This window comes from Falco punctatus (assembly GCF_963210335.1).
Source record: "Falco punctatus genome assembly, chromosome: 3".
NCBI classification, from domain to species: Eukaryota; Metazoa; Chordata; class Aves; order Falconiformes; family Falconidae; genus Falco; species Falco punctatus.
Genome location: NC_137582.1, coordinates 111,067,221 through 111,092,857, shown reverse-complemented (window position 1 = coordinate 111,092,857; position 25,637 = coordinate 111,067,221). Strand labels below are relative to the sequence as shown.

At 58.4% G+C, this 25,637-nt stretch overlaps 1 protein-coding gene across 1 annotated transcript; it reads left to right on the top strand.

Annotated features, from left to right (window-relative positions):
- Positions 1-1,213: 1,213 nt before the first annotated feature.
- Positions 1,214-25,149, top strand: FHAD1 (forkhead associated phosphopeptide binding domain 1). Its single transcript, XM_080380818.1, has 25 exons — positions 1,214-4,487; positions 4,777-5,091; positions 6,501-6,624; positions 7,384-7,514; positions 8,915-8,980; positions 9,377-9,481; positions 9,925-10,032; positions 11,369-11,443; positions 11,801-11,953; positions 12,339-12,534; positions 13,416-13,486; positions 13,809-13,946; positions 15,308-15,415; positions 15,629-15,718; positions 15,908-16,133; positions 16,618-16,699; positions 17,100-17,206; positions 17,961-18,120; positions 18,421-18,529; positions 19,597-19,732; positions 20,592-20,713; positions 21,069-21,152; positions 21,918-22,138; positions 23,418-23,583; positions 24,608-25,149. Exons 1-25 carry the CDS (start codon positions 4,320-4,322, stop codon positions 24,686-24,688), a joined length of 3,342 nt encoding a protein of 1,113 aa, XP_080236944.1. The 5' UTR covers positions 1,214-4,319; the 3' UTR covers positions 24,689-25,149.
- Positions 25,150-25,637: the final 488 nt, after the last annotated feature.

Below are 25,637 nucleotides of genomic sequence, written 5' to 3'. Positions count from 1 at the left end.
AAAATGTGTTCGGCAGCTGCCACAGACCCGCTGTGAGATTTTTGATATGTGGGGAAACGTTCCTGCCCGTGTCCCCAGCTGGCAGGGAGAGCAGCAGCCGGCGCAGAGCTATGTTGTGCTGCTGGGCCAGTTGCTTGGAAAAAGGAGAAGGGGAAAAAAAAACCAACAACAACAAAAAACCCAATGCAAATACAAAACAAAGAGGAAAAGGCACCCAGGAGGGTGGCAGCAGGCGTGACTGGGGTTTCCAAGGCTACTGCCAGGCTGCGGCTACCAGCCGCGCAGCTCTCGGCTCGCTTGCATGTGGGATGCGGGGTTGCTGCAGGGCTGGAGTAGCTCTTCGGAGGTTTTTGGGTTGGTTTTGTCAGCGCCAGCCGTGCAGGGGACGGGGCCAGGCGATGCGAGCCTTCCTGAGGAGCTCAGAGGGCTGCTTCGAGCTGAGGCCGCGCACCACGACCATAGGCAGGCACCCGGCGTCCGACATCGTCCTGCGGGTAAGGGCGAGGCGGCAGCCCCCACACACGCCACGGTGCTGCGGATGTCAGGGATGCACTGGGGTCCGCGGGGGCTCCTGGCTTGCTTACCCCAAGGAGAGGGGGGCCTGACCGAGGAGTAACCAAACCCGAGCTGCCCTCCGGCAGGTTCCCTGCTTGCCCGCTGATTGCCTGCTGCCAGTCCCCAGGTGTAGCGCATCACCACGCAGCCCTCGCCTTCATCGCCTGGGACCAAAGCTTTGTCCTTCAGGACCTCAACTCCCCCCACGGCACCTTCGTCAATGGGTGCCAGGTCCAAAACGCGGCCGTCAGGGTGACGGCGGGGGACAGCCTGCGCTTTGGCACGGGGCAGGCAGCATCCTTCCAGCTGGTGGTGGAGGGGGATGCCCAGGTAAGGGGCTGCTGCTGCCGGGGGGGCTGCGTGGGGCTGCCCGGGGGGGGAGCTGGGGCTGGCTCCCTGTCTCTACTGGGCGATCCCGGGGAAAGGCCGGGCTGGGGGAATGAAAAGCCGGAGCTCCCTCTGCTGAAGAAACTCGGCCAGTTCAGTAGGGAAAGGAAAAGCAGGGGGCAGGTTTCCCAGCAGCAACTTGGACCTGGGCAAAGAAAAAAAAAAACAACCAAAAAACAAAAAATCCCTTGGACATGGTCTGGCAGACGTCCCTTTCCGCTGTTCGTGTGTTATTTATTGATTAATTGCTCCAGCGCTACTTAGGGACAGAGAAACTAAGGCTTGGATCAAACCTAGAGCAAACCAAGAGCTCCAGCCCGGAGGGTGCTTTGCTCAGCACGGGTGGGAGCCACCAAAATGAGCTGTGTGGCACGGGTGGCTGGAGCCACCAAAATGTGCTGTGTGGCACGGGTGGCATGTGGCAGTTGGCTTTGCAGCGCGGCAGAAATCCAGAGCAACTGTCAACTGGTGGAGAATGCAGCCGAACACAGTGGCAGTCTCCTGTCTCCGGGAGAAGAACCCTTTTGGGATATCTGCAGAGGTCATTGAGCCTTTGGGTTACAAACCAGATAAGGATTGCAAAGTTCCAGTGGTAGTTTGGTTATTCTGGCTCTTGAGGAAGCTAAAAAAGCAGATACTGAGCTCCAGCCCCTGTGTGTGTATGTGTATCCTGGCAGCGGCGGTCACGGAGTCCGGTCGCCTAGCAACACCTAGCAGCATCCCCCAAACAGAACGCGAGTCTGCCAGGCTGCGCACCCACGTGCTGGTCTGGGAGGTCTCGGCAAGGATCGCGGTGGCTCAGGGTGACCTGCTGAGGGCAGAGTTCTCCAGAAAGCCTTGGCTAAGTGAAATCGGAAGCCGCCAAGCTGCACGGTGACGCCGGAGCAGCCGGGGTGCTGGTTCTGGTTAGGTGAAGCTAATACCTGCTGGAGCCGCGAGCACCGGGCTTTCTGAACATGCACGTGTTGGATGTCCACGGACAGCCGGGTTGCACCGTGGTCTAGCAGAAGCCCTGTGGGTGCCTCATCATCGCCCTGGGCTCTGCCACCCTCCTTTGGTGGAATTGCTCTGAAGCCTGACCCTGCCGACTGCAGAGTAAACCCCCTCTGCGCTGCACCCTGCAAAGCATCTCGTACAGGTAGGTCTCTCATTTTCGGTGGCATTAGGGGCACATGTTCTAACAGGGAGCAACACCTGGCAAGGAGTCACGTCCCTGCAGCACCTCGGAGTGCGGGACAAGCGCCCAGGAAGGGACAGCACCCATGCTATGGTGGAATCCAGCCGTGGGCAGGCGCCCCAGATAGCATTGTCAGCCAGAGTGATGGGGCTTAGACATGCTCTGGGAGAAGACGAGGTGCTGGAGCAGCGGGAGGCGTGTGCTGGGCTCTTTGGCTCCATCACAGACAGATGCTGGGGTGACAACCGGGTGCTGGAGGTCTCGTGCAGGCCAGGTCCAAGGGCATGCTGGCGGGTGTTTGGTTCAGCCCTTGTAATTGAGGGCTACGCGTAAGCCGGCATATGAGACCTTAATAGTGGTTCATCTCTGCTGTGCCGGAAAGCTCGTCTCGTAAGGGGAATAACAGCTGCTGTCACAATTACCAGTGTGACAGGCCCAGTGCAAGGTCTGATAACTGGGATGGCAAGCCAAGAGGGCACTGGGAGGCTTTGGGTCAGCCTGGTGAATGGGCAAAATGATGGGATAGGACTGGACTACTGGCATGTGAGCTGGGAGAGGCGTGAAACGAGGGGTTCTGGATGCTGCAAATGGCACACAGAATTAGGGTAGCTAAACCTAGAGAGGGGAAAGAGCTCCAAAGACTGGGCAAACCCCAGTTGTTTCTTTCCATTTCAGCAAAGCATTTGGGCTTCCTGCTGGGAGCGTGATACTTGGGGATGGAAACAGGAAAGGACTGAAATGCTGCTTCCACTCAGATCTGGGCCGGGGTTTTGTACAATGTAGTGTGTGCACATTGGGGCTGAGCACCTCCCAAAAGGCTTGCTGTAACGTGGTCTTTGTCCACCGTAGGTGTCCTGTCCCGCCATGAATCATCACACGACGTGGAGCAGGCCGTTCCAGGTTGTTTTGCAGCCTAAACCCTCCCTGTCACCACCTCCTGCCCACCTACCCTTGCTGGAGCAGCAGCATCCTCTGAGCTTGCTGGGCAATTGGTCTACCAGGAGATCTGCCCATGTGCCCCGTCCGCCACAGCAGGAGCAACCCAGCAGATCCTGGGCTCTCAGCGTGACCACCACCACCACCACCTTGCTGGACTCTTCCAGCAGGAGCTTCACGTCGAGTTCAGGTATGCCCCGGTGCCCAGCCCAGTGGGCTGCAGCCTCTTAACGCTGAGCAGCGTGGGTCTGAGCAGAGGTGGGTTTGATATGAGCCGGGGTGTGACAAGTGTCACCAGCACACTGGGTATGAGTCTTTCTCCAGTGGAGCCAACAGGACACCATGTGTGGTCCTTGGTGGCCTCTGGGTCAGGAACAAAAAGAGCTGTGACATGCAGAGGGGAATGCCATTGCTCTCACAGCTGAGAGGCACGTTTCCTCTTCTTTTTTCCTTGTGTGTTCAGGAAGGGTGATGGCTGACTTGTATCTGCACTGGTGACCCCCACGCCTATTCCTCTTGTGTTTGAAGGGGTGCTTGTTCCTCCTTCAAAGTGCAGGTACTGCCTGCCTCATTGGATTTGTCTCGAGTGCAGGAATTGTAGACTAGGTCCATAGCTGATACATGTCGGAAAATAAAGTATGCAACAGCAGTGGAGCAGAGGCAGGGGTTTGGGGAACAGTGCAGCTGGAGGAGACTTCTGCTGTGAAGGTAGCTCGCTGTGGCCTGACACGCAGTGCAATGGTTTGCCTGGCTTGGGGTTGGGTGCTCGGGGTGGTGTAAGCAATGCAAAGTCAGCAAGGAAGAGCCAAAGCATGGCTGGTGCTGCAGAGCAGAGGCAGCACCCTGCAGTCCCAGCAGCATCGCAGAAAGATGCAGAACTGGAAACTGCAACGATGGTAACGGGAAGGAAGCACACACTCCAAGGTAGCACGTATTCATCTGAATTTTGGGAAATAGGGCCAAAAGGATCCACAGCCCCAGTGGCAGTGAGCCTAGCCATTTGCACGCGGCGAGCCCTGGAAGCATAGCTTCTTTCCGTGGGGCTGGCAACGCCAAACAGAGGAGCCTTTCTGTGCTGCACCTCTGCAGCCTTCGAGGCTTCTTTGGTTCCCGGAGGTGTATTATTCCTCTCTGTTGTGAGGACTGTTTGCACTGGTAAGGGTCTTTTGGGTGCCACAGAGTTGGTTTGTCTGCTGGTGGTGACTTGAGCTCACAGACTGCGAAGAGCCTCTGTCTTCCCGTAGGTTTGAGGCAAGCGAGGGGGATGCTGCAAGAAGCGTTACCGCTGCCTGCAAGCAGTTCTTCTGCTGATGTTTGTGGCTGTTGTGTTTCTTTTCTTCCAGACTTTAGGAGCAGCCCAGACAGGAATGTGAGACACTCACGGGGAGCCCCTTCCCTGGTGCCTCGTGATGCGGATTGCGTCTCGCAGAAGGTGATGGTGGGGAAGGTGTGAGGGATGCCATCCCTGGCCTGGCCCTTGGCAGAGCAGGCAATAAACCCTGCCAAATGGTTGTGTGTCTGACCGTGTGTTCCAGCAGGGTGCAGGGGATGCCACTGAAGGGGACTGCTGGGTGGCTGGAGGATGTGGTGCAGTGGGATGTGGGCAGCCAAGGCGAGCAGGTGGCATGTAGTCCATGCCCATGAGCTGGTACCACCAGAGCCGGTGTCCCGGCATCTCCGTAGCAGCAGGCTGGCAGACAACTGCCATAATCTGCCCACAGGGTGAAAAGCTTCTGCAACTGGACAAGGAGATGGATGGCCTCTCAGGGTTGGGAACAGAAGCAAAGCAGGAAAAGGAGGTGGTTATCAATCTGCAGGATGAGATCACAGTGATGGCAAAGACCCTGACTCAGGCAGCAATGAGGAACGAGGCAGAGCTGACCCAGAAGCTGGGAGCCATCAACCGAGAGCTGGGAGCCAGAACACATGAGGTCAAAGCCTTGGACCAACAGCTGAGAGCCAAAACAGAGGAGATCAAAGCCTTGGACCAAAAGCTGGAAGTCAAAACAGAGGAGATCAAAGCCTTGAGGGAGCAGGTACTGAGTGCCAGGGTCAGTACTGAGCAGGGACAGTACCGTGCCGATACAGCTGGTGGGCAAACACCCAGGTTTTGGGAGGAGCAGCTCGCGTGTCAGAAACCAAGGGAAATGAGGGCAGTGGGATTTTTGCTTTTTATTCCAGTTGCTTTGCACATTTGCTTGCTTCCTCTGCAAGTTGACCTTAAAGAAGCCAGTGAATACATGTCCCCTGTATGTGGTGGGCTCTGTAAAGCTGCAGCGGGGAGGGACACAGAAGCTGCACCAGCTTTGGGTGGGGGAAAGGCATGCAAGGTCACCTCGGACACCGAGCTTCCCCCTGGCCGCGGGAGCAGCCTGCAGGGATGCAGCTGCAGGGGTGTGATACCCATCCCAAAGGCCACACAGCCCCATGGAGCCCAGCTGGAAATAGGTGGCTGGGTAAAGGAAGGAGGGCTTACAGTGGCCTTCTCCAGGGGGATGTCAGCAGCAGTGTGTGTGTCACCCACACCTTCTGAGGCCTTGGAAACATCCTGGCAAGCCAGTGACAGGGTCCTCCTGGGTGTCTCCAGGTGGGAAAGGGGCCGGTCCCCACTGCCGGCCTGATGCGTGGTGCACAGGTCAGCAGCTGGGCATCTCCACCAGCCTGTCCTGGCCGCATCCTGCTCTCCTGCCGGGCCTGAAGGAGGCGGTGAAATGCTCTCTGCTGGTCCTGACTGTCATGAAAAGGAGTTTTTGAGCAGCAGGTTCCTGGGGGGAGAAGAGGCGAGATAATTTTGGGGTGCTGTCAGCGTGGCTGCTGTTAGGCTGCCAAGATGAGATGATGTGCGGTGCCTTTCTTTTCTTCCTGGCACTTTTTCTTTCTCTGACAAAAGCCTTGCCCACCAGTCCATGTGCTCTTCTGTGCCCTCCAGTAACTGCTTTGCGAAACCAGTTGCTTGAGCGGTGGGGAGCGTGCTCGTGCCTCCTGCACAGCAATGTTAGCTGCAGTGGATGGCACAGGCTGTTCCCCCATCCCCATTTCCAGGGGGGACTGTAAAAAACATCTTTGCAGAAGAAACGCCAACGGGAGTTGTTAGCGGCTCTGGATCTGTGTATTTGGTAATAAATACATGTGTCTGGAGAAGGCGATGAATCTACAGGCGTTTCTGGCTGTTAAAGTGTTAGCAGTGTCACCCCGGCCCAGCCACAGATCGCCAGCTTGGAGATGGTACTTCTCCATGCCTCTTATGTCAGGATTTGAGCATGAACAACCAAAGCAAATTAGAGGCAATGCCATTCGAGGCAAGGTGCTGAGTGAGCTGGAGATGCTCAAGGGTAGCCCCATCAGGCCATATCCTGGGAGTGCTAGGCTTCCCTCTTCCAGGGGAGCTGTAATAGAGGCAATAAGTGATGCGGCAAGTAACACGGGGGGCATCTGTGTTTTACAGATCATCAACCTGCAGAAAGGCTCCAGCCAGATTTTCAGCCATTCCCTCTATGAAAGAGACCAGGAGATTGGAAGGCTGCTAAATGAGAGTGAGAAGTTGAAGAAGGAGCAGGCTCTGGCCACAGGTACTGTATCCCTGGAGCTCTGCGCAGGGGCACGATGCAGTTTGGGACCGGCTCTTGACAGCGAGCGAGCGCTGGCCAAACAGTCCAGGCAACAAGCCACTTGTAGTGGCTCCTGGAAATTGTCCATCCTCTGTGTCTGTGTCCTGCAGTTCTGCGGGAGTTGCAGGCGGTGTCAGACAGGACAGGACAGTGAGGGGAGGGAAGGTGGTGAACGATGGGACCGAGAGCTTTTGTAGGGGGGAAAAAAGTTCAAACGTTGACGGCAGCGCAGGCTCGGAGCCGCTCAAAAGCGGGGCTGTGTGACGGGTGCCGTGGCAGAGACCTGCCTGCCCAAGCTGCTGCAGAAGCCGCCTCAGACCACGAGCCATTTCCAATGCTCGTGGCATTTGGCAGGCACAGGGAATGCCCCATGGGCACGAAATACTGGCTTTTGTACTGCGTTCAGAGCAGCAAAAGCGTTCCGCTTGTACGTGTTGCCTGAGTCAAGGGAGCGATATCGGTGCCAGGCAGGGAGGAGACATCAGAGCTGTGGATCCAAGTAAGGCAGCAAGAACAGATCCGTAGGAGCTGCTCATCCTCCTGCAAGGCCTCGAGGAGCTTGTTAGTGACACTGTCACAGAGCAGCATCCAGCACGGCATGCCAAAAGCTGACTTGGCTTTGCGAGGCCGCCGGCTGTCGGGGGAGGAGGGCTGCTGGGCGGCCGGAGGGCTTGGCAGGGATGCGCTTGGGCAGCCTCTCACCCCAGCTGGTTTTCACAGGTCTAGTGAACAGCCTGCAAAGGGAGATTGCTGGGAAGGAGCAGAGGATCCAGCAGCTTGAGCAAGAGGTTGGAAAAATGAAGAAGGAAAACAGAGAAAAGGACAATCAGATAGCAGTTATTTCTGCCCAGGTCAATAGCTCAGTAATTTAGCCTTGCGTACGCGTGAACATGGGAAAGCAGGCTGAGAAGGGTCATGCTTTTCCCTGCTGAGGATTGTAGCAGCTCTGTTTGGGCAGCTCTTTATCAGGGCAGTTGGAACCCACAGGTCCTAGCTGCATGCAAAAAGAATTTGTGGAGCTGTAGCACAGGGATGTAGCAGTGAGGGGGCTGCGGTCACATCTAGGGCTCATGCAACGCCCGACAGAGCGGTGTCACCTTGCCCATCCCCCTCCTTGTTCCACATTCATGTACCCTGGATGTCTGCTAGCAAAGCCCTCATGCTGAGGTCCTCCTGAGGAGCCCTGGAATCTCTGTCTTTATGTGGCTCCCGGCAGCCCAGCCTGGTTTTTCCCTTAAAGAAAGCGGCTTGTGTGGCAGGTTGTTTCGCTGTATTTGCAGCTCCCTCCTCAGCTGGCGTTGCTGCATCGCCTGCATCGTAAGCGCAGAGCGGGCGTTGTGTCTGGGCTGGCTGGATAGGAAGGTACACTTCCAGGAGTGATTTCAGGGACTGACTGTGGATTTGAAGGAATGGAAAAGATGCAGAGGTCGGGTGCAGGCAGCGGTCATGGCACTTGCCAGCCTGTACCCTGCTGAGCATCCTCCCCGAGTTGCTCTCTGGAGACAAATGATGTGGCCCGCTTTGCTGAGGGCCAGCCCTTGAATGGGTGAAAGGGGCTGCGTGGGAGCGCTCGATCCACCGTGCAGGGGAGCAGGGGGGACCAGGCATGCCGGGGAAGCATCCTTGTAGTGCAGAGAGGCTACCCAAGTACCCACTGGCCCTTGGTGGCCCACACTGCTCACGTTGAGGCAGAGCGCATGTCCCAGAGCATCCCTCTGCTGTTTCCCCTGCTCCATGGGTGCAGAAAGACCCAGAGCTGGTGCACACAGCTTGTGGGAAAGGTGCTTGGGGCGGGCAGAACGGGGTCAGTCTCTGGAACACCAATATCCTGAAATGTCGAGCTGCCACACACAGCCTGGCACAGGGGTGATTAACCTGGAAATGATGGTTAACGTCGAGTTCTGCTGACGGTGGATGTTTGAAAGTAGCATTTGTTTTCCAGCATCCTTTGCCCTCTCCACCGTTACACTGTTCCTCAGGCCAGAGGGCTTTCTCTCTGTCAGGTACCCCCTGCAGATGTTTTTCCTTCTCTCAGCCAATTAAAGCAATGTTTTAATCCAGTCAATTCCAGGCACAGATACTCCAGTGCTCTCAGTGCCTTGATGGCCCCATCATGGGCACTCTGCCACCCCTTGGGCATATGAGCACTCAGCTGGGCCATAGCACTGAAGTACAGCTTGACATTTGCTGCAGAAGTGACAGAATCTGCCTGCCTTAATGATTTGTTTTCCCTGCTTGCTGTTCATTCTAGTGCTCTAGAATTAAAGAGGAAATGAAGCATGAAGTTGAAGAGCAAGAAATAACTACATGCCGACACGTGAGTCTCAAGTCATTTGGGGTGATGGAGTGCACGGGAGAGCAGCGACACAGGAATGCATCATCGAGAGAATCATTAACTGGGCATTTTAAGGGACTTGTTTGGAATCCGGCTCCTGTAATAGACGGCACCTAATGTGCATAAGGAGCCGGAGGAGCATAGATGCCCATAGAAATTGTAACACTGCATTACAATGCAGGAGGACACTGTCGGAAATGAGAGTAAAATGCCACTTGAAAGCCCATATAACCACAGTAAAACTAGGTTAGAAGACAAAGGCAGGGTAGATGAAATGGGACAGCTGGGGAAAATGTATCACTTATGGGGTGAAGTCATCCTGAGAGGCAATGCCTGGCTTCTTGGGTGCGACCCTCCACCATCCCGGGACTTTTGCAGCGCATCTGGGAGCTGGAACGTGACATGGACAGGCTGCAGCAGGACATCCAGAAGCATTGTGCTGAGCAGGAGAGCGTCCGCAGCAAGCTGGCTGAGAAAATCAAGGTAACCGTCTGGCTATGGGGTATGCAGCGGAGGGCAGGCACACCCTGGCGAGCACGCAGCAGGTACCTTGGCTGCCTGGCAGGGGTGGCAGAGGTGCGTGACGAGGGCCAGCAGGCCCCAGGAACACGGGCTTGTAGATACAGGCAGGGGGCCAGAAGGCGCTGAGCTCTGCCATGGACCCCAAGGGAAGAAGGTCCCGCCAGTAGCGGGCTGGCCTGTGCAGGCAGCGTGGTGGAAAGCTGAGGATGGATGCTGTCCCGGGGAGCAAGCCTGGGCAAAAAGTGACAGCAAGGTGGGGGGCGATGCTGCAAACCCACGCGCTGCAGCCAAAGGATTGCTGCGTGCCTCCTGGTATTGCAGAGCTCTGCTGGGAGGCTTGTGATGGGAAGAGTGGTGTGATTTTTGGGTATTGCTTTGATATGCAGATGCTCTTGTTGTTGCAGGCGGAGGAAGAGCTGGAAGCAGCATGTGCCAAGCGAGCCCTGCAGCTGCAGGAGATGGGGCGCAGGGAGCACCTGCTGAGAGCCACCATGGGGCAGGCCAAGGAGCAGGTAGGGGGCAAGCGGGGGGGAGCAGCCTGCCGCCGGGGCTGTAGGCAGCACATGTAGGGGTCTCCCCGTGGGGAAGGACATCATGTATGAGTGCAGGGAGGGAAATGCAGAAATGAGCACCGAACCCTGGCATGGGGCTTAACTTGTCATTGGGTGCGGTATAATAGGCTTATCCAGAGGATTTGTGTAGGCGTTGTAGAAGATGTGGTGAGTTTAATGGGATACAGAAAGGCGCTGTACTCTCTGTAATCCCAGTTAGGCTGCTCCGGACCTGTGCGAACGCTCCTCTGTGCCTGGGTAATGCTGCTCTGGGCAGGCACGGCTTTTTGCTGGAGAACATTGTGCTAGTTCATAGAACCACAGAGCGGTTTGGGTGGGAAGGGACCGCACAGAGCACCCAGCTGCAGCCCCTGCCGTGGGCAGGGACCCCTCCCCCCAGCCCCGGCTGCTCCCAGCCCCGTCCAGCCTGGCCTTGGGCACTGCCAGGGCTGGGGCACCCACAGCTGCTCTGGGCAGCCTGTGCCGGCGCCTCGCCGCCCTCACCGGGAGCAGTTTCTTCCCAAGATCCAACCTCAGTCTCCCCTCTTTCAGCTTAAAGCCGTTCCGGCCTTGCCCTGTCACCACGTGCCCTCGTACAAAGCCCCCTCCTGCTTTCTCGTAGCCCCTTTATGTACCGGGAGGTGCCCCAAGGTCCCCCCGGCGCCGTCTCTCCCCCAGGCTGAGCAGCCCCAGCCCCCTCAGCCTGGCTCCGCAGCAGGGGGGCTCCAGCCCCCGGTCACTGTGTGGCAGTCCAGCCTGCACCGACTGCCTTTCAGGAGGAAATAGAAACCAGCCATGGGGCAATTCCTGCTAGAGCGCAGGATGGATCCACCGCCTGGCTCAGGCGGGCTGTCCTTTGCCATGTATACCAGCCCTGTCATCCTAATCCTCCCGCAGCAGCGGAAAGGCAGCAGGGGATGCTCGGGGGTCACATCGTCCCTGGTGGCAGGGACCCGACAGTCTCCCCCGCCGGGGTCCAGGTGGTCACACCGCACGGCTCATAGGCAATGTAAGGGATGGGTGAATCGCAGCACCTGGCTTCCCTGGGGGCTGCGAGCCACCAGGGGCATGAAAGGAGGGGTGTCGGGGAACCCTGGCCGAGGCACGCGGTGAAAACGGTGCGTGAGCTGAGCAGTGTCCAGAGGGGAGGGCAAGAGCCTGCACAGGGCCTCGGTGGCAGGGGTGGCAGGCGCCGGGACGCCCTTTGTGCTGGTGTGTGCGGGGTGGGTAGAGCAGGCGGCAGAGCTGCTGTCGGTTACTGGTGATTTTTGTGTTCTGGTGTCACTCTCTGCTGTAGCTGGAGTCCTTCAAAACCCAAGTGATGCGAGCCTGCTCTCCGGCAGCAGCAGGGAATGACGTGACAGAGCAGCAGGTGAGTTTGGATCCCAGTGCACAGAGATGCTCGGTGCCTCCAAAGCCCAGCGTGGCTCGAATTGGCCATGGTGCCTGCTCCCTCCACGGTAGTGCTGGTAGCGTCCGAGCCTCTCCAGATGGTAAATTGTGCCACAGCTGTCCCAGCTGTTCATGTGGAGGAGACACAACCCTTTGGTCCCCCAAAGCCTGGATGGGGTCAGGGGGCTGCAACAGGGAGGAGCCCAGGAGTCTGGCGGGGCTCCCAGTTTGTGGCAAGCCTTCATCACTGCCCACGGAGACGATCCGCCGTCCTGCAGCTGCAGACAGGTATTAGCACAGCGCCTCAGGCTCCTCTTCCTTGGCCTGCTTTTGCCAGGTGCTAGAGAAGGTCAGGCAGATCTCCAGCAAGAGCCAGCAAAGCCACGAGAGAGAGAAGTACCTGCAGGAGGAATTAAACTCCAGGCTCTCTGAGGAAAAGGAGGTGTCTGCCAATCTTGAGCTGTTCCAGAAATCCCTGCAGGAGCTCCAGGTCAGTCCTTTAAATACCGATGACAAGCTGGCAGTCGGGAGATGAGCGCACAGGGCAGGATTTTGGCCTGAGGCTAGGTCAGAGAGCAGATATGCCAGTGCCTCAGCACCAACCAGCGTGCAGCTCTCCTGAGCAGTGAGAGGTGTGTGTAGCCCCTAAAAGCATTGGTGGGAAAGAAAGAGGAGGTGTCACAGAAAGGGGCCTCCCCCGGGCCAGCAGGGAGCTGGTCCCACTGAAGATGGTGACCCTTGAAGCAAAGTGTGGTACCCAAGTGTTCCTGCAGTGGTACCCAGGAGATGTGCAGAGATGCTGTGTTAGCTGCCAACCCCCAGAAGCCCACGGACTGTGGCAGCTAACTTGTTTCATCACTTGTGTTTTTGCCCAGACTTGCCTGAAGAGCTCCTGCAGCAGCCACAACCTGCGAGAGGAGCTGAAGAGGCTGGAGGCAATGTGCCTGCATCCCATCATCTCAGCCGTCGGGGCAATGGTGGTGGAACTGGCACGTGTGCCCCTGACCTGGCTGGAGGGTATGGAGCAGCTCCTGGCTGGCGTGGAGATGGACCTGCACTCCTCTGGCAAAGGTCTGTGTCCCGCTGGGTGTCCTTGGGAACACAGCAACTCTGGGTGGCATGTCCTAGCCAGCCAGCCATAGAGGCGAAAGACCAGCGTGAGCCATCGCTGGGGGATGTCAGGCGAGGTGGGCAACAAAGAAATGCACTGGGGCAGCACTGGGCTTTTATCCCCTGCCACCGTGGCACCGGCTGCCCTGTGTAGCCATGCCACCCACAGGGGTACAGGGGGGTGTCTGTGAGGCTGCCGTGGTTAGCAGGGTGGTAATGGGAGCACTGGGAGCACTGGGCAGCAGCAAGCCATCCTCAGTTCTTGCGGAAGCATCAGGCTTAGAGGAGACAGGGGTGCTGTGGCCTCATGGGTGGTGGTGTGTGAGAAGGGCAAGTCTCCCATGGGAAGAGGCACCCGGGTTGTGTGCACAGCCGAGCTCCCTTCCAGCGACATCTGAGCAACAGCCCCAATGTCCCAGGGGTGGGAATGTGCCACGGCTCTAGTAAGCGCAGAGGGGTGACACTCGGCTGGCCCCTCAGAGCCTTTCCAAGGGAACCTCGGAGCCTCAATCCTGTAGCCAGAGGCTAGCGAGGGTCTCCGGGTTTAAGGCAGAACTTGCCCACGGATGCCTCTGTCCCCGGTAGCGGGAGGGCAAGCCCGGCCAGGTGTGTGTGTGCTGGGCACCCAGCGAGCGCAGGGGGTGGCTGCGTGGGAAGTCGGTGGCAGTCCCTTCTCCTCCCTGCTGCCTCTGGAGGAACGTGGACTCCCAGCATTGGGTGAGGAGGGTGAGGGCCTGAGATGAAGGTCAGCAATAACCCAAGGGAGTCGTGCAAGGGGGCAAGCAGGTGGTGGACATGCTGCATGAGCACCCCGTGCAGCAAGCCTCCCTCGGCTTTTGCAGGGCTGCTGGCTACTCTTGAGATGTTGCTGGAGAACAGCCAGGCGGCTGCACAGAAGAATCAGATGCTACAGGTACAGAAATTCATCTGTATGTAAAGCGAGGTGGTTTGGGATCTTTCTGTCGGTAAGCACGACGGTAGCCCAAAGCAAGCTGGTGTGGGGCGCGAATTGGGAAGGTACAGTAGCGGAGGTCCCGGGGTCTGCAGTAAGTGCAAGGCAATGGAGAAGACAGAGCCCACCATCAGCGTGTCACTGCCTGTGTCCCTCGTGCAGCCAGGGTGGAGGGTAGTTCTCTCTGTTGGGAGTTGTTTGGGAGCGAATGGATGCAGGAGGTTTACATCTTGCCCCGCTGTTGTGAAGATGCTCCCCTGAACGCCTCGGTATCCACCATTAGGTGCAATTAGAGCAGCAGCGGGAGTCGCAGGCTACTGAGCTGCAGGAGCAGATGAAGAAGCTGGAAGCAAAATATGAGCAAGACCTACAGCTAAAAATCCAGCAAATTATATTGGAAAAGGACAAGGAGAGCAAGGAGGTATGGAGGCGCGGTTGCTTGTTAGGAAAATGCCTGTGGTGTGGGAAAAAGAGGTGTCTGGTGAGAGGCAGAAGCCTCTAGCTCCGAACTGCCTGGGTGCAGCCCCAAGGGGCTGGCTGTGGACGCTCTTCGCTATCGATGCAGATGATGGGAACTCCCCGGAGTACGCAGGGTGGAGCTGGGGAGCACCCATGGGTGCCAGCAGGATGCACCAGTGCCTGGGAGAAAGCGCAAAGCGAGGAACATCATCCAGAGTTGTGAGCTTTGTAAGGCATTGCATGGTCTGTAGGCAGCAGCAGGCTTCCTTGCAAGCCCTTTGCTCCCTCCCTTCCCCGGACTGAGCTCCTTTCAGGGCTGCTTTGGCTGGGAAAGGTGATCTACCCCCCCGTGGAGCCGGGGGGGCACCCTCAGTCCCGGGGAAGGCCAGGTCATGGAGCCGATGGTGCTGGTGAGGGCATGGTGTTAGTCAAGGCGGTTTGCTGCGTGTCATGATGGGGACAGCATATCGTGGGGTCTTGCAAGGCAGCTTCTCACGTGCTGCTGTGCCTGTCGTGTGGGGAACAGCTGTTGCCCAGCGCTGGGTTGCCTAAGGAGGCAGGTGAGGAGCAGCTAAGCGGCTCCTTGTTGGTCTTTCTGCTGTACTCCCTGGAGCTGCCTTGTGTCCTGCCAAGCTTTTCTCCCGTAACGTGCCCCTGCTCCAGAGCGGGGACCCTCTGGCGGGGTTAACCCCAGCCGGCAGCCAAGTACCACACTGCTCGCTCCTGTCCCCACCTCAGCGGGATGGGGAGGAGAATTGGGGAAAAGGTAAAACCTGAGGGTTGAGAAGAACAACTTCATATTTTAATAACAACAACAATTGTAATTAAAAGGGGGGAGAAGGGGAGAGGGATGATATCCAAAGGGAAGGGGGAAAACCCCAAGTGATGCGCAATGCAGTTGGTCACCCCGTGCTGAGCGATGCCCAGCCAGCCCCCAGGCAGTGATCGGCGGACCCCAGCCAACCCCCCCAGTTTATGCACTCAGCGTGACGTCCAGCAGTGTGGCATATCCCTCTGGGTGGTTTGGGTCAGCTGGCCTGGCTGTGTCCCTTCCCAAGTCCTGGTGCCCCTCCAGCCCTCTCGCTGGCAGGGTCTGAGGGACTGAAGAGTTCTGGACTTTAGCACTACCCAGCAACTACTAAAAACATCCATGTGCTGTCAACACTGTTCTCCACCAAACCCAAACCACAGCACTGCGCCAGCTACTGAGCAGAAAATGAGCTGTCCCAGCCGAAACCCTCCTGGCTGCTTTCCTCAGCGGAGTCGAGGTCTTTTGCCGAATGCTACAACTTTGTGCTGAAACTGTGGGCTCTCAATTCTCAGATGCTGGAGAGCACTGTTGCCAAGGAGAAGGCCCAGTATGAACAAGCCATGGAGGAAGAACAGAAGAAGATCCAGGACCTGGAGACCCACCTGGGAAGCCTGACCGAGGTCAGTGGCTCGCATGGTAAAGCAGAGCTGCTCAGGCTCAGGATAAAGAACCGTGAAAGCGCTCTGTCGTGTGCTGGTCCGCTTGGCCAGGGGCCATCGGTGGGCTGTGGGGTGCACCCCCACCTCCCCAGTAGGCAGAGGTGCATCTCCACAGAGAGAACGGTGGATTCCACCAAGCTCGGTAACTTAATTGCTGCCAATGTCCTCGTGCAGGAGGTAGCAAGGCGGTCCGAGGAGCTGGAGGCCACCAACGGCAAACTGAGAGCAGCTGAGCTCAAGCTGGAGGAAAGCACCAAGCGAGAGGTAGCTGCCACCACCCACGCGTGCAGGCGGAGGACGTAGTATGGGGCAGGGGTTCGGTGGGGAGGGGTTCCCTGGGCCCCACAGCCCTGAAATCCTGCCCTTCCCTCTGTCCTCCCGACTGCCCGCCGGGTGAGAGGATGCGGATCGCGATCCCAAAGGAAAAGTGAGAGCGTGCACCTTGTTCCCTAGGCGGCCTTGCGGCAGCAGGTACTCACACAGGATAAGCAGCTCCGGAGTGTTCGGAAGGAGAATGAGTTACAGCAGCAGAAACTGCGGGAAGAAGCAGCAGAATATAAAGAGCAAAGCAAGCAGCATACTCTGACCATTGTGGCTTTAGAGGACAGGTTGCTGGAGGCCAAGCAGCAGCAGAAGGTGCTGGAGGAGGAAAAAGCAGCACTCGTGGAGAAACTGGAAGGTAACTAAGGGCTGCGTGGGATGAGTGGGTGCTGTGAACCTTCTCGGTGAAGGTGGGATTGGTGTGGAGAGGGAGCAGGGCTGTTGCTGCTATGGGAAGCGTTGTGCAAGACGAAGGTTTGCCCGCACGCAGGACAAGCTCCGTGGGTCCCTGAAGAAAGCGTTTCACAGGGCCTCGCAGTGCGTCGGTCTGTGGCTTTGGGAACTGGTGGCGTGCCACAGCTGTGGATGGGGCTTCCCTGCTGGAGACGGGCTCCTTGCCCTCCCAACCAACGGGACTGGGGTGCTTCGGGGGGCTGCCCCCTGGCAGAAGCCCTCCCTAGCCGGGAAGGGTGGAAGGAAGTGTCCAAGCGCTGTTGGAGCAGCACCCTGAGAGACACGGGTTTCCAAAACAAAAAAAAAAAAGGTGTCCTGCAGGCTTCAAAGCGGCAGGCCAACATCTCTGCATCACCGAGAAGTAACCGGCCTCTGTTCTGTGTCTGTAGGATTTCAGAGCACTGCCCACGAGTCGACACTGGGAGCTCAGCTGGAGGCCTGTCTCACCACTGAGGCACATGAAAATCTGAGGTGAGCGGCGCTTGCCGATGGGGGGCTGGGTCTGGGGGCTTGGGGAAGAGCCGTTATCCCTCGGGGGGGGGGGGGGGGGGGGGGGAGGGAGACCAAGGGGCTGTCTGCACCGATGAAGAGTCCTTTGGCTAGACCGAGGGGGTCTTAAGTGCAGGTAGTGTCCAAGTGATGCTGACCAGCGGGTGAGCCATCTGCTGCCCACTCCGGATGGCTCCGGGTGGGAGCGAGCGGGCAAGTGCGGGTGCCCCAGGCAGGAGCCCAGGGGACCGCAAGGCAGCTGAAAACATTAAGTGCATGGATTAATCGTGGGGTGCGGATTAGGGGGGCACGCGCAGGGTCTGTGAACTGAGTTGTTTGAATGAACCGTGGGATTTGCAAGCCTCTTTCTTGGGAACCTCAGGAAGGAGCTGGCAGCAGCGCAGGATGCGGTCCTGGCCCGGGATGCTGCCATCAGCACACTAAGAAGAGACCTTGCGGTGGCCCAAGCCAGGATAGTGGACGTAAAAGGTGAGTGAAGCGTGCTGCGGCATTTCCATCTTCCCATCCACCCCTTGTCCGAGCAGTGATGTGGGCAGGTGGTAACGGGAAACAGACGTCACCATCCCAAAGCGATGGTATCATTCTGCTCAGGGCAAAGCCAGCGGTCTGTTCCCTTGTTCCCTTCAGGGAGGCGACTTCTTCCCAGCCCCTCGGCTAAACAATAGCAGCGTGACAGGGAGCGAGGGTCCGTGGGTGCAGAGCGGGTGGATGAAACAGGGTCCCTCTTTATCCAAATCCTACTGGTGAGCTCCTTGGAGGAGCTCCTGAGTCAGCAGAGTGGGGTCCCTGGGTGGGCATGCCCGTGCTCTGGGGTGGCTTTGGAGAGCGAGCGGGAAGGAGCCGGAGCCTGACAGTGATGGCGTGGGCACGGCTTGTGCTCGCTGCCTGTATGGTGAGATGTGAACGCAGGGATGGAGCCAATGAGGAAGGTAAGGAGGGGAAAAGGCAGCGAGTAGGGAAGCGCTGGTGAGCCTGTTCTGCAACCTGAAGGCAAGTTGCCGGAGGCAGCAATGACTCTGGTGTGCGTCTTGCTCAGCCGTTTAGCAAAGTGGGGTCTGCTGGCCCGGCTGGGGATCCCAGGGGCACTGCCAAGGGCAGGGCCAGGCTCCACGGGGACAAGCCCTGGGCATGGCGAGGGCACACTGGGAAAAGGGAGAACTGCAGATCCCCTGGGGCTGGGTGAGGAGACAGTCAGAAACCAAGGAAGCTGCTGTGTGCCCAGGGGAGCTGTGCGAGGAGCTGAAGGTGGAACAGGAGCGCAGCCAGGCCCACCTGAAACACCAAGAGTGGGAATTGTCCCTGCTCCAAGAGAAGCTATGCCAGATGTCCAGACTCATGGAGAAGAAGGATCAAGACCTGCAAGTGGCAGCTGAGGAGTTAAGGTATACACTGCCAGGACCCCAGGTGTTGCAAAAGCTTCTGGGTGGAAAGAGGCATGTGAGAGCATCACACTGGAGCTCAGCAGTGTGATCTCTACAGAAGCATCACATGAACCAAAAACTGGTGTTTAGTGGCACTCGTGCCAGCAGGCAGATTGCTGAGGAGTTGCTTGTACCGAAGGGGTCGTTCCCACCCAGGCAGTGGTGGTGGGCAGTGGGTGTGTGGGATGCTGCTCTTCCCAAGTTGTTTGGGCAACCTTCTCCCATCACGGTGGCCCACAACGGTCTTGTCTCTCGGCACAGGCAAGCCAAAGTCCACTGCCAGGCACTGGAGGCTTCCTTGGAAGAAAGGGTGGAAAAGGCAGAGGATGCTTTCAGGAGACCAGCACAGGCAGCCAAAGCCTCCAAGCAGGTAAGTTGGCACAGAGTCTGCCAAGCTCTGGGTGTGCCGAGGGTACCACGTGCCCACACGGTGTTTCTCCCGCACCAGCGCTGCTGCCAGCTAACGAGTTGATGTTTGCACAGCGCCTTGGAACCGTGAAGCATTGTGCGTGCTCGTGGCTGCGATAATTGCTAATTAGAGGGGATAGCAGCGGGTGGGAAGATCTGCAAGCACTCCCTCCTTGTCCCGAACTTGCTGAGGATGCAGCAGCAGGCGGAGGGCTGAGGGTGCAGGGGCAGTGCGTTGCAAGGGACAGGAAAGGACGCTCCTTGTCCGCCTGCACCAAATCCCTGCTTGATTTCCCGGTGCTAGAAACGGGAAGAACGCAAAGGCGGTTGCAGCAGCAGATGGAGGGACTGTAGGATTCGTACAGCCTGTACCGCCACAGTGGCAGACAGCGTGCCAGCGAGGCAGGCTGGACGGAGGCGGGCGGCCAGGCAGTGACTCACAGCCAGATGACGAGCGGGGGGTCTCGCCCGTCCTGTGCCACACGTGGCGATGGGGTGGCAAGTGTGGGAGGCCGGAGGGGCAGCCTGGCCCGAGCAGTGCCGCAGGGACTGGCAGCCGGACCTGAGCGCGCTGTTTGCAGCCCCCACTAGCTGTCTGTGTGTCTGGCTGTTGGGCACAACGCAGCCAGCTGGATGCGGCTGGACCAGGGCAACACGTGCATCTGTGGGCACGGGTATAGATTAAAAGAGAACAATGCATGAGATAGTCTGAGCTCTGGCCACGGTGCGTAGCACAGTCTTGGTGCGTTGAAGATGGGAAACGCTCCACAGTTGTGGAAAATGTTGATGTGGCTGTTGGGAGCCACGCATGGTCCCTCTCCTGGCTTTTGTGGGGCTTATGTCCTGCAGCAGAGTGAGAAAGGGCTCTCAGATGCTGCTCCTCTGCCCAACGAGCCCACGGCAAAATGCTCCGTGGGCTTTGCTCTTGGCCAGTGCCCAGTGGGCAGCATCTGCCAGTAAGGCTGCCTCAGAACCAGGGGTCAGCTGAGCTGGCGTGGAACCGGACCCAGGCTGGGCTACTTCTTGCAGGAGCTGCAGCTGCAGCTGGTCAAGCTCGGCACGAAATGCCGAGGCCTCAGGCATGAGGAAATAATCCAGCGCCAACAAGAAGGTTTGTCCGAGCTGCGGGCAAGAGTGAAGATGCTGGAGAAGATGCAGTCATCAGGTAAGTGTGGCTGTCCCTGTAAAGGGAAGGTGCATCTGCTGGCTTCGGCAGAAGCTGGGATTGGTGCCAGCAGAGCACATAAAGTGACGGGCTGTGCTGGGGGCTCGAGCTCTTTGCTTGCAAGCGGCTCAGGCTTTGCCTTTGCGAAGTCAGCTCTCCCATGCACGTGTGTGTGCGTGTAACGCACACAGGTGATGGGAAATCACCTCTGAAGCACCCGCAGCATGGCTGTGGGCTTTAAAAAGGCGCTCAGCATCCTTTGCAGGCATCATGTGCCAGTAAGCTGGTACAGGGGAGGAGGTGGCATTTGCAGGAGCCAGCAGAGGCAGCTGGCAAAGGGGTTTGCAGCAGCAACTGCCGAGCAGCCAGAGAGGGGTGCAAGCAGGCACCTGCGCTGGGGTGCTGCTCACCTCAAAGCAAGACAGGGCAGCTGTGCCCCAAAGGGACGGAGCCTTGCTGCGGTGCTCTCAGAAGCTTGCAAGTGCTGCACACTGTCTGCTCACCCTGCCTGCTTCTCTGCCGGGCCCTTGCCACTGTGTGCATCTGTGCACCCAGAGCAGCAAGGAAAAGCAGCACTTTTTTTGGTGAGAAGCAACAAGTAGAGTAGCAGTTTGCGGTGCTGCCATCTGACGAACAGGGTGGTGTCCCACTTAGTTCTGTAGCAAGAGCGATGCCCAAACAGCTAGCGAGGTGTGCAGGGGCGTCTGGGGTGGGCTTTGCTCCACAGCCTGCACGTCTCTCCGTGTGCTCTGTGCAAGGGCAGCGTGGCCAGCCTTGGGGCGGCTGCAACGTGAAGGTATGAAGCTGTGGTTGTCATACCGAGAGCAGAACGATGCAGTGACTCTGTGTTTGCCCACAGCTGCCACGGAGAATAGTTCATTGCCAGTGGTGGTCCTGGAAAAAGATTTGCCAGAGCAAGTATTTTGCAAGATGGGTCTCAAGAAGAAGCCGGCAGAAGCACCAGGAGCCAAAGTGAGCAAGGTAAGAAGGCACTTTGTGGGTCGTGGGGCTGGCAGCTGCGTTGGGAAAGTATTCCCTGGGGTAGGGAGGGGCAGGCTCGCAGGGATGCTATAGCAGCAGCCCAGGGGGGAGAGGGAGGTATAAAATCTGGCAGGGTGGGAGGTGCAGCCTAATGGAAGGCAGCACTCGCAGAGCCGGGGCAGCTCCTGTCTGGCCCAGCAGCACTGGTGTAGCGCTGCTCAGGGATACCACAGGCTGTGTGGCTGGGAGGCTTTGGACCACAGCAGTGCCGGGGTGCTTTTGCTGTGCAGGGAGGAGGAGGCAGTGGAACCCAAAGGCAGGTGGTCCAGGCCATGGTCTTTCCTCCCCTGCACAGGTTCCTGGCCAGCTTCCTGATGGGGGCTCACAGGGGCCTGCCAGCCTGGAGGCAGCTGAGGAGATGGACTTCGGTGAGAAGATGGTATGTCGGCGAGAGACACGTGGAAAGGGTACCCCACGTTCATGCAACACAGGGTGTTTTGAAACACATTTCAGAAGGAAGCAGTCAGCATCGGGGTCCCCAGGAACAGCGTGTCACAGGGCCCGGGGTGTGCTGGGCATCTGCAGAGGGGACATCTCAGCACCCCAGGGTGCACAACAATGTGTCCTTCTCCCCTCTCTGCCCAATGTCTTCAGGGATATTCCTTTGGGCAGGCTTTTGGTGAGGACAGAGACCTTTGCTGACTGATGCACCCGCTAGAGGAGGCACAAGGCAGACAGCTGCCAGAGGAGGTGGCCACCTCCACCCAGCATAGCGGCTGGGTTGCGTGAGTGGGTCTCTTCCCTCAGAAAAGGGTGTGGAAATGTCCAGCAGGGCAAAGGGATCATCTTGGGAAAGGACAAAATCCCACCCCAAAGAGTCATGTGACTGGGAATTGGCCGCCAGGTGTGACAGGGGCCGGTCATGCTGCGGCGCAGTGCATCATCCCCCCAAGCGCCTCGTGCGTGCACGCCGAAGGCACGGGGAGCTGCAGCCAGCCGGCTGTCGAGGCAAGCTCTGAGGAGCTTGCCCAGGGGAAGCCCACGTGGAAACGGAAGGAGAAGGCATGTGGCAGCTTCCTGGTGACATTGCCATTGTCATCTCCTCCATAGAGCAGAAAGAAAGCAGATGGCTGAGCAGTGTGCTGTTAGGTGGTGGAGGAATTGGCAGGCAGAGTAAATCATGCATTCCCTTTTGTGCCCGCAGTACCTTGATGCAATTAGAGCTCTGGGAAAGCTGATGGAGATTAAGAGGCTCTCAGGAATGCAGCCTTTGAAGAACCTTCCTCAGGATAAGAGGGAAAAAGCAGGCATGCAGAGACAGCAGGACCTGGAGCTGCTGTATCACAAGGTCAGGAGCCTCAAGACTTGCCTACAAAGAAAAGAAGAAAGGCTGAAAGATTACGAGGCCAACATGGAACAGCTCAGGTATGGAAAGGCGAGGCGGCCGCTAGCCCCAGGTCCTGGGATGCAAAGCCATGTGGGATGGGGGAGCGGAGCAGCACGGCCCCTGAGGCAGGGCGCGTGGTGGGCACAGCTGAAAACCAAAGCGGTGGGAGAAATGGAGACATGGCCCCTCGGTGCTGCGATGGTGCTCTGCGGGGTGCTGCGCGGCTGAGCAGCATTGGAGTGGTGATGGTACAGAGTCCCGAGCCTGCGGTGGCCAGACCCTGGGACACGACAGTGGGTGGCCCGGCCGGGGCAGCAGGAGGCAGGTGTGGGAGCCGATGGGAAGGGCTGTCCGGACCGAAGGCGATGCTCCCGCACCAGGTTATAGGAGCAGGGTGGGACCCATGGGTGCGCTGGTGCCATGGTGTAGAAGGTTATTTCTGGGCTTGTGTAAATGTGCCGCCGTATTCAAAGGAGGCTAGAGGTCTGATAGTGATCTCCAAGGCGGCAGCCGCCCAGCGTCCCAGTCCGGGCTGGTCCACCAACAGAAGGAACGGAGACCAAAAAATCAGAGGCAAAACTCTGTAATACTCGGTTTGGAGTTTTAGAAAGCAGGCATTCCTTATTTTTGGTGCCGGATGCACAGAGTCTAAGTTCCTCCTAATGTGCATCCTGACTTTATTTCACCATTTGTCTTTACATCGCCAATCTATACATGTTAATGACATTTCTGAGAAACTATTGGCATATTCATTACAGCTCCATGAACCACATACCATATCTACATGTGGTCTAATGAGTCAGGGGTCCTCTGGTGGTTGGTTGGGACATCTTCATCCTTTCTTCATCATTTTCCTCTTCTCCTGGCCCTGTTTCAGCACTCTGGGCTCATGTCTTGGTTTTGCACCGGTTCTTGCCTACTAGCAGCTGAACTAGACAACGCAGCGCTGCATGGCGATGTCATGGCTATGTTAGTTGCAACATTTACAATTAAGCAGAGCAGTAAAATTCCTCTGGTATCAGGACCACCGCCATCAGTGAGGGGTGCCTGGGGGCGGGCGTGAGGAGGGGGAAGCCTTGAAGAGGCAGCGTCTCATCCATGGTGTAAGGCATAGGAGCAGGGAAAACGCTGGCTAAGACACATGCAAGGTGTCAGCCGCTCTGACAGCCCATAGTGTCACCCCGTGGCATGGGGGTCTGAGGTGGGAGGTGGGCACCGTGTGATTGTGCTCCACAGCCATCGCCTCCAGGCAGAGCCCCGCCTGGGGGTCACAGCTCAGTGGGGGTTACAGAGCTGCCCCCCATCTGTTTTGCACAGGCTGAATAAAGCATCCCTGCAGCGGTGCCAGGAGGAGAAGTCCAGGCTGGAGGATGAAGCCTACAGGGAGGCAGAAGAGAAGGTTCTGCTGCAGGAGACTCTGGAGAGGACACAGCTCCAGCTGAGCCGGGCAGAGAAGCTGCTGCAGGAGTCCAGACAGCTGAAGGTGAGAGCAGGGGAGTGGGTAAGCGCAGCCCCCTGAGGGCACCTGGAGTCCCGCGGGGGCAAATATCCCCATGGCCAAGGGTTCAAAGGCAGCTCACAGCGGGCATTGGGCAGCTCTGAGCTCAGCGAGGCACTGGGAGCTGCCTCCACCCCGACAGTTGTAGGAAGGCACAGAGGGTGCGCGGCACGGGGGATGCGCAGCACAGGGGATGTGCGGCACAAGGGATGCACGGCACAGGGATGTGCGGCACAGCCACAACATTCGCCTCTTAGTAAGAGGCAAATCCTGCAAGCAGAAGGCAGGTGACTCCTGGCATTATCCCGAGCCTGGCAGGGGACAAGGACAAGGGGCCTCCTGGCTGTGCCGGTGCTCCCAAAGGCAGGAGCGATGCCCTCCGCTCGCTCGGTTGCAGGCCAGGCAGGGTGGGAAGTGTGACTTTGCTCGCTCTGGGGTGACCCGCTCAGGCAGCGTTCGGTAACCAAAGAGCAGGGGGTTGTGGCAAGAGACCCCCGGAGCCTCGGCAGGCTGGAAAGGTGCAAGAGCGTTGGTGGTTCTCAGGGCACAGTGCCTGCATGGGGCCCCTCCGCGGCGTTTGCTGCAGCCGGAAAGGTGGAGGAGCCCAGTGTGGAGCCTCGGCAGGAGCCGCAAGCCCGGTGTAACGTGCCGAGCTCGTGTCTGGGACAGGCTGGGCACAGGCAGCGGGGCTGGCGCAGCTTCCCGGGTGCCATGGGGTGGCTGTGCCCTGCTGCGGCAGCGGTGGCTGAGTGGCCACCAGGTGAGGAGCTGGGTGCTGCGGGCCACCCCAGCTCCTGCGCTGTGGGGGCATGTGGGGCAGTCCCCACTCCATCTGTCAGCGACCCAGGGGTTTTGAGTTCTGCCGGACCCTGGGCGTTCCCGAGCCGTGGCAGTGGGTTTGGGCGCTTGGGGGGAGGGAGAAGGGAGGACATCACGCAGCTGGCCCAAGAGCCGTGCCAAGCGCTGCAGGTGAGCGTGATGTGACGTCCAACCTCTCCCTGTTCCGCAGACTGCAGCCAAGAAGCCTTTCTCAGGAAAGCCGAAGGCCAAGGAGTTGGCGGCAGCAGCTGTCCAGACAGGCTGCGCGTAGGGCCGGCACTGCAAGTGAGGGTCTGCGGTGGGAGCAGGTCCCCACGCCGTGGACTCTGTAACGTGGGGTGGGGTGCGAGGTGTGGGCACACCTTAAGGACCCTCGGTTGGTATCTTGTACCTCCAGGCATGCCAGTGGGTCAGCGCGGCACCTGGGACTGGATTTTCCCGCAGCACATGGATTGCCCAGTGCGGTGGGTTTATGGCATAGAGAAGGTCTGGATACATGTCAGTGTATATCCTATGCGTGTACATATATATTCATATAGATAGATAGACACCTGTGTCTGTGTGTGTGAATACAGCCCGGCAGCTGCGCGGGGTCTGCCCCATCGCCTGCCCACCCTCCTCCAGTTGTCACCCCTTGCGCTTGTGACCCCGGTGCCCACCAGTCCCGTGCTGTGGTGGGCAGCTGGAGCATAAGGCTGGAAACGCGGTCCCCCAGGAGCGCAGGGCTGCGGCGGTGGGCTGCGGCGTGGGGTGCAGTGTGGGGTGGGGAGGGGGAAGGGGAAGGGGAAGGGGAAGGGGAAGGGGAAGGGGAAGGGGAAGGGGAAGGGGAAGGGGAAGGGGAAGGGGAGCAGGAGCTGTGCCCGTAGGTGATGGCTGGAGAGGGGAGCAAAGGCTGGGCTGGGTGGGCTGGGGCAGGGCCATGTGCCTACCCAGGCTGCTGCCCTCGAAGGGGGGTCTGGGGGGTCTGCCAGGGGATCTGGGGGGGGTCTGTTGGAGATTTGGGGGGGATCTCTGTTGGGAGTCTGTCAGGGGATCTTTGGGGGATCTGTCTAGGATCTGTGGGTGGTCTGTGGGGATCTGTAGGGAGTCTGTTGGGGGTCTGTCAAGGATCTGTCAGGGGGTCTGTCGGGGATCTGTGGCGGGTCTGTTGGAGATCCGTCGAGGGGTCTGCAAGGAGATCTGTGGGGAGTCCGTTGAGGGGGTCTGTTGGAGATCTGTTG

What these genes read in the sequence shown, in the direction of transcription:
- FHAD1 (XM_080380818.1), top strand. Translation starts at nt 4,320, where the DNA reads ATGCTGCAAGAAGCGTTACCGCTGCCTGCAAGCAGTTCTTCTGCTGAT. An exon ending in AGCTGGCTGAGAAAATCAAG is followed by an intron (nt 9,482 to 9,924) that starts GTAACCGTCTGG and finishes TTGTTGTTGCAG; the next exon opens with GCGGAGGAAGAGCTGGAAGC. An exon ending in GCCAACATGGAACAGCTCAG is followed by an intron (nt 22,139 to 23,417) that starts GTATGGAAAGGC and finishes TGTTTTGCACAG; the next exon opens with GCTGAATAAAGCATCCCTGC.